The following is a 6,000-nucleotide window of genomic DNA, read 5'->3' as shown; positions in this document are numbered from 1 at the left end:
ACTTGTTAGCTACAGGACTAAGTTCCTTCAAAACCGTGGTTTTTCATTCTCAGATTTTCTCGTGTTGTGTAGGGCTACACAGATTGAGAGTGGGGGTGGGGGAAAAAACCCACACACACGGAAGAAACTGATGTCCGTACCGGATACTGACGTCGGCAGTGGAGGTTAATGGAAAGAATAAATCAGGCTCAATTACGTCTGATGTTAATTAGGCCTATGTAAGCTATGTATGACCACTGAATACCAAACAATATCTCAGGGGTGTTCTGTTTTATAAAATTTGTATTATAAAATGTGTAAAAGTTTGGTTTCGTAGGCAGGGGTGTACATGGAAACGCCTTTGCATATTGATAGGGGTATTTTAGGCCTAGTAGGCAAGTTTGCCCCCCCTTCCCATATCAGGAGATATAAATTCTAACTTCGCGCTTACCCCTTTCACAATATGGCGGTCACAAAGTACAGGACGGTAAACCGTGGTCGAGTCTTTGAAGTTATCAGTGGCGTACTTTATGGACGTAATCAAGACAAGTTTACAGGCGTGGATGTCGAGTTCGTGCAGGACCAGTGATGCCAACGGAAATGCTTTTCTTCTCATATGGCGATTAAATATAGGCATAAAAATTAGCCGCAGTATTGATGTGCGTGTAGGGAACAGGAGCAATAATGGCAGTCAGTGGCGTATCAAGGTCATCGGACAGGGCGAGGCGACATACTTACTGTGCTTGAAATAGTCCAGATGAGATGCTGATGGATCAGTGGCGTATCACAATAACAATCCTGTATGTTTTAGACAAACAGTGATACCAACATAAACAATTATAACATATTTTTATTTGGATATTGTGTAGGGTAAACATTGGTAATTTCGTGGCAGTGGTTATTTCGTGATACTTTTTTTTTTTGCTCTTTTGTGAACTAACCAATGGTGTTACGAGATCCAAATTTCCGCCAAGGGATTGCATATGTTGTCCAGTTTCCAGAAACATACAGCTAAGCTTTGTGTGACTATTGTAGTTGCTTCAGTGAGCTTTTATGTTTGGAGAGAGCAAGTTTGCGTCGACTTCTCAGGCGTACAAATTTTGTGGATGTTTGTAATTGCATTAAAGGCTTATTACTAAATGTAAGCATATGATATTTGGTACAAAGATTTGTTGTATCTTCATGAAATTTTAGGAAATGTTTTTGAAATTTTAGATAAGTTACATCTGCAGTCGCCATATAGGCTTAGCTTTACTGATAGAAATCTTAGCTGTTTGAGGCGAAATTTTGTTCAACATTAAGTGTTACAATTTTTAAAATAGTATAAAATGTATTACAATAGGAATTTTAGAAATCTGAAGACAAGATGTGATAACAAAAAAGAAAACGGAGACGCAATGGGTTCAGTGTAGCTTCTGTTTGATTTGTTATCATGCTAAGTGTCAATGATAAGTGCTAGATGACTTGCAAGAATTGTGACAGAAGATGGAACATGGCTCCACCATTTTGGACCGGAGACAGAGGCAGACAATGGAGTGGCATCATGCAAATTCACCAAAGAAATAGAAATTCAAAAGTACACCTTCGCCAAGAAACGTTATGGCTACTGTGTTTTTCGAATCAGAAGGACTTTTGCTTGTGGACATCATGCCACACGGAACCACCATTAATTGTGACAGGTATGTTGCAACTCTCAAGAAACTTCAAGTTCGACTGAGTCGTGTTCGACGACATTGGGAGAAGCTATTACACGACAACGCACAGCCATATGTCAGTCACAAGACCACAGACCAGATCAGAAAATTCGGATAGACAACACTGAAACATCCGCCTTACAGTCCTGAACTGGCACCGTGCGATTACCATCTCTTTGGTAAACTGAAGGATCCCTTCGCGAAACGAGGTTAGAAGATGACTCCCTTTTGCACGCTGCTAAAGAGTGGCTCAGACGTGTTGGTCCAGACTTTTACCGTGCTGGTCTACAGGCCCTCGTTCCTAGGTGACGTAAGGCAGTTGAAAGGGACAGGGATTATGTGGAAAAGTGACATTTTGTTCCTTAAGGATGCGTCTACATTCTGTGAAAATAGCAAAGCTGTAGGATAAAAATATAATTTTTAAACAAATGTTATGCATTACTTTTGGAGTTACCTTAGTAATATAGGATATAGTAAAGTCCGTAATAAAAGTGTTCACCCTTTCAGGGCAAAGAAGATCCCTTTTCAGTTTCAATTTTTACTTTTATTTCATTCTTATTATGTGTTGATATGTATTTCTATGTTTTCTTGCTATGAATATTAGACGGAATTACTATGTTTGAAGTCTTGTAACAATAAATGAGAATTTCATTTGACTTTAATGAATTTTTCCACAATTCTTCTACCTCTCACGAAATTATCAATGCGATATCACGAAATTACCAAGGTTATCACGAAATAATCAACCTTTCAGCTTAAGTTGTAAAAGTGGTTTTTGCACATATTCAAAAACGTATCCATCTTTTATGTCTCCATATTTGTACAGCAAGTTATCGTCTTTTAGATGAAAAAATCGGAATAAGGATATATTTACACATTTGCATTTTAAATTAGTTTTCATGAAATTATCACGAAATTACCAATGTTTACCCTACAGCAATTTCAACAATAAAGAAAGACAATTCACTATTGATCACAATAATAATAATAATAATAATAATAATAATAATAATAATAATAATATTCACAAGGTATCAGTGGCGTGTCAAGTTCCAACCACAACAAAGCCACACAACACGAGAGTAACGACAGCCTAGAGCAATAAAGTATCAGCATTACACGCAGAGCAGTGATGCCAACACAACACATTCCCGCTGGTTACTGTGGTATAATGGTATTGCTGTCGTGTTGGCAGCACTGCGCCTGCTCAGTCCTGCAGCATGGCCGCCACTTCTGTGTACCCGCCCTGCCGCGCCAGGTCCAGGGCCGTCCGTTCCTGCCGATCCCTCGCCCCCCGCTCTGCGCAATGCTGCAACAGCAGCTGCACCACTGGGGCGTGGCCGTTATATGCTGCACGGTGAAGTGCAGTCCACTGGTTTGTATCATCAGGCTCGTTGGGCCGCGCCCCAGCTGCCAGCAGCAGCTCACACACTGCACGGCGCCCATTGAGTGCAGCCACATGCAGAGCAGTGCAGCCAGTTCGTCCTCCCTTCACATCCAGCCGCGCCCCGGCAGCCAGCAGCGCCCTGCACGCATCCTGGCGGCCTTGCTCTGCAGCCAGCCACAAGGGCGTGCGGCCATAATGATCCACGGCGTTCACCGGGCTGCCTGCATCCAGGAGCAGCTGCACCCTGTGTGTGTCCCCTCGCTTCGCTGCCCGGTGTAGCTCAGTCCTGCCTTGTCTGTCCTTGTGCTCCAGGTTGGCCCCGACCTCAGCCGCAGCTCTGAGCTCCTGCAGCAGACAAAACAATCTGGTCAGAGGAAGCTCAGTCAGCTAGGTGACAGTTCACTAGGCTGAGTGAAGCTGATGGTAGTAGTCTAGTAGTGACAGTAGCCATAACTACAGTAATGTGAGTAGTAGTGACAGTAGCCATAAATACAGTAATGTCAGTAGTAGTGACAGTAGCCATAACTACAGTAATGTGAGTAGTAGTGACAGTAGCCATAAATACAGTAATGTCAGTAGTAGTGACAGTAGCCATAATTGCAGTAATGTCAGAAGTAGTGACAGTAGCCATAACAACATGAATGTCAGTAATAGTGACAGTAGTAATGGCAGTACTAATAATGGTGGTAGTGGCAGTTCTAGTCTGAAAACTGAAATTAAGTTTTCTCTCCAACTGCAGCTGGTCGCAATCTGTGTTGTAACAGTTTGTATCAATCATTGCTCAGTAACTGTAACCATAGCAACAGCTCACACTTACTGCTGTCTTCTGGCGCTCCGCTTGCAGTTCGTCCGCCGTTTTCTTCAGTTCCTCCCTCTTCGCTTGCAGTTCTTCTCGCAGAGCCCGCAGTGCTTCCTCCTTACTCTGTAATTAAAAACAAATCTGGTTGAGAAGAACCTCAGATGCTGATAACTGGACTAGAAACATGACTATGATGATGATGATGATGATGATGATGATGATGATGAGGATGATGATTTTATAATAGTAATCATAATAATATTATAACAATTAGGCCTATTGTTTTTATCGTTATTAAAATGTACAATGACTGAGTGGAGCTGGTAAACTCCCTCGTAACTGTAACCATGGTAACAGCTCACACTTACTTCTTCCAGCTGACACCTCATCTCCCGCTCAGCCTCCAGTTCTTGTCTCAGCTTCCCCAGCTGATCCTGGTAACTCTGTAATATAAACAATTCTGGATTATAGACAGCTCAGCTAGTTAGGTGATAGTCTGACTTGAAGCAACAGACTTCATGAAGGAATCAAGCTGATGGCCGGTATACAGCATCAGGAAATGAGACAACAGCTACGAACGTATGATGTTTGGATAAAGGCTTTCAGATAGAACCTCAAAAAAAGTCCCTACACAATCGAAAAAAAAAAAATGATTTTACTGAAAACAAGTCTATAACAGCCAACTTGTAATGTATCGTACCTGCGAGATGGAAAACCAGAATATGTGTATGTACACAAACGATTAGGGAAAACACGGAAATTTTACTTGAAGCAAGTAGAGCGATCGGTCTGGAAGTAAATCCCGAAAAGACAAAGTATATGATTATGTCTCGTGACCAGAATATTGTACGAAATGCAAATATAAAAATTGGAGATTTATCCTCCGAAGAGGTGGAAAAATTCAAATATCTTGGAGCAACAGTAAGAAATATAAATGACACTCGGGAGGAAATTAAACGCAGAATAAATATGGGAAATGCGTGTTATTATTCGGTTGAGAAGCTCTTATCATCCAGTCTGCTGTCCAAAAATCTGAAAGTTAGAATTTATAAAACAGTTATATTACCGGTTCTTCTGTATGGTTGTGAAACTTGGACTCTCACTCTGAGAGAGGAACATAGGTTCAGGGTGTTTGAGAATAAGGTGCTAAGGAAAATATTTGGGGCTAAGCGGGATGAAGTTACAGGAGAATGGAGAAAGTTACACAACACAGAACTGCACGCATTGTATTCTTCACCTGACATAATTAGGAACATAAAATCGAGACGTTTGAGATGGGCAGGGCATGTAGCACGTATGGGCGAATCCAGAAATGCATATAGAGTGTTAGTTGGGAGACCGGAGGGAAGAAGACGTTTAGGGAGGCCGAGACGTAGATGGGAGGATAATATTAAAATGGATTTGAGGGAGATGGGGTGTGATGATAGAGACTGGATTAATCTTGCACAGGATAGGGACCGCTGGCGGGCTTATGTGAGGGCGGCAATGAACCTTCGGGTTCCTTAAAAGCCATTTGTAAGTAAGTAAGTAACAGTAAGTATTTATTCACACTGCAATGGGTATATACCCGGTGGCAATGATAACAAATTACACTCAATAAAGACAATAATAAACACAATTAATAAAATATACAATTAATAATAATAATAGTAATAATTAATCTTCTTCTTCTTCACTTCCTGGTTTAGGCATTAATTGCCTGTTCCGTCTTCACTAATAGATATAGGACCATCTCTTCCGAGGATGTCCAACATCTCTTCTTCCTCTTGAGAAGTAGTTTTTTATTCTCTTTGGTAATCTACTCTCTGCCATTCTTTCTATATGTTCTTTCCATTGTTCCTTATTGTTAGTTATCTTTTATTTATGGAGTAGATTTGCAGTTCTTCACGGATATCCTCGTTTCTTATCTGGTCCATTCTAGTACACCCCTTTACTCTCCTTATAAACTTCATCTCAGCTGCCTGAATATTACTTTCATGTTTAGTAGTGGTAATCCAAGATTCACTCCCATATAGGAGGGCAGGAACTGCCATTGTTTTATAGAATTTTAATTTTGTTTGTTTGTGGGCTTTATTATTCAACGTTCTATTTATTGTGCCACAAATAGCTTGGAACTGATTGATTTTATATTCAATATCCTT

The 6,000-nt window shown here is 40.8% G+C and overlaps 1 protein-coding gene across 11 annotated transcripts in view; it reads right to left on the bottom strand.

The window, feature by feature from the left end:
• Positions 1-811: 811 nt before the first annotated feature.
• The window catches only part of LOC138712887 (M protein, serotype 2.1-like), a 63,430-nt gene continuing 58,241 nt past the window's right edge, over positions 812-6,000 (bottom strand). For all 11 annotated transcript variants that reach the window (XM_069844637.1, XM_069844639.1, XM_069844633.1 and 8 more), the window contains 3 exons: positions 4,228-4,302; positions 3,878-3,982; positions 812-3,405 (listed from right to left, as the gene is read on the bottom strand). In XM_069844637.1, the coding sequence (XP_069700738.1) occupies positions 2,881-3,405; positions 3,878-3,982; positions 4,228-4,302 (705 nt within the window). In that variant the 3' untranslated portion in view covers positions 812-2,880. The remainder of the gene's footprint in view (positions 3,406-3,877; positions 3,983-4,227; positions 4,303-6,000) is intronic.

This window comes from Periplaneta americana, chromosome 2 (assembly GCF_040183065.1).
Source record: "Periplaneta americana isolate PAMFEO1 chromosome 2, P.americana_PAMFEO1_priV1, whole genome shotgun sequence".
NCBI classification, from domain to species: domain Eukaryota; kingdom Metazoa; phylum Arthropoda; class Insecta; order Blattodea; family Blattidae; genus Periplaneta; species Periplaneta americana.
This window is presented reverse-complemented; position numbering and strand designations above follow the sequence as displayed.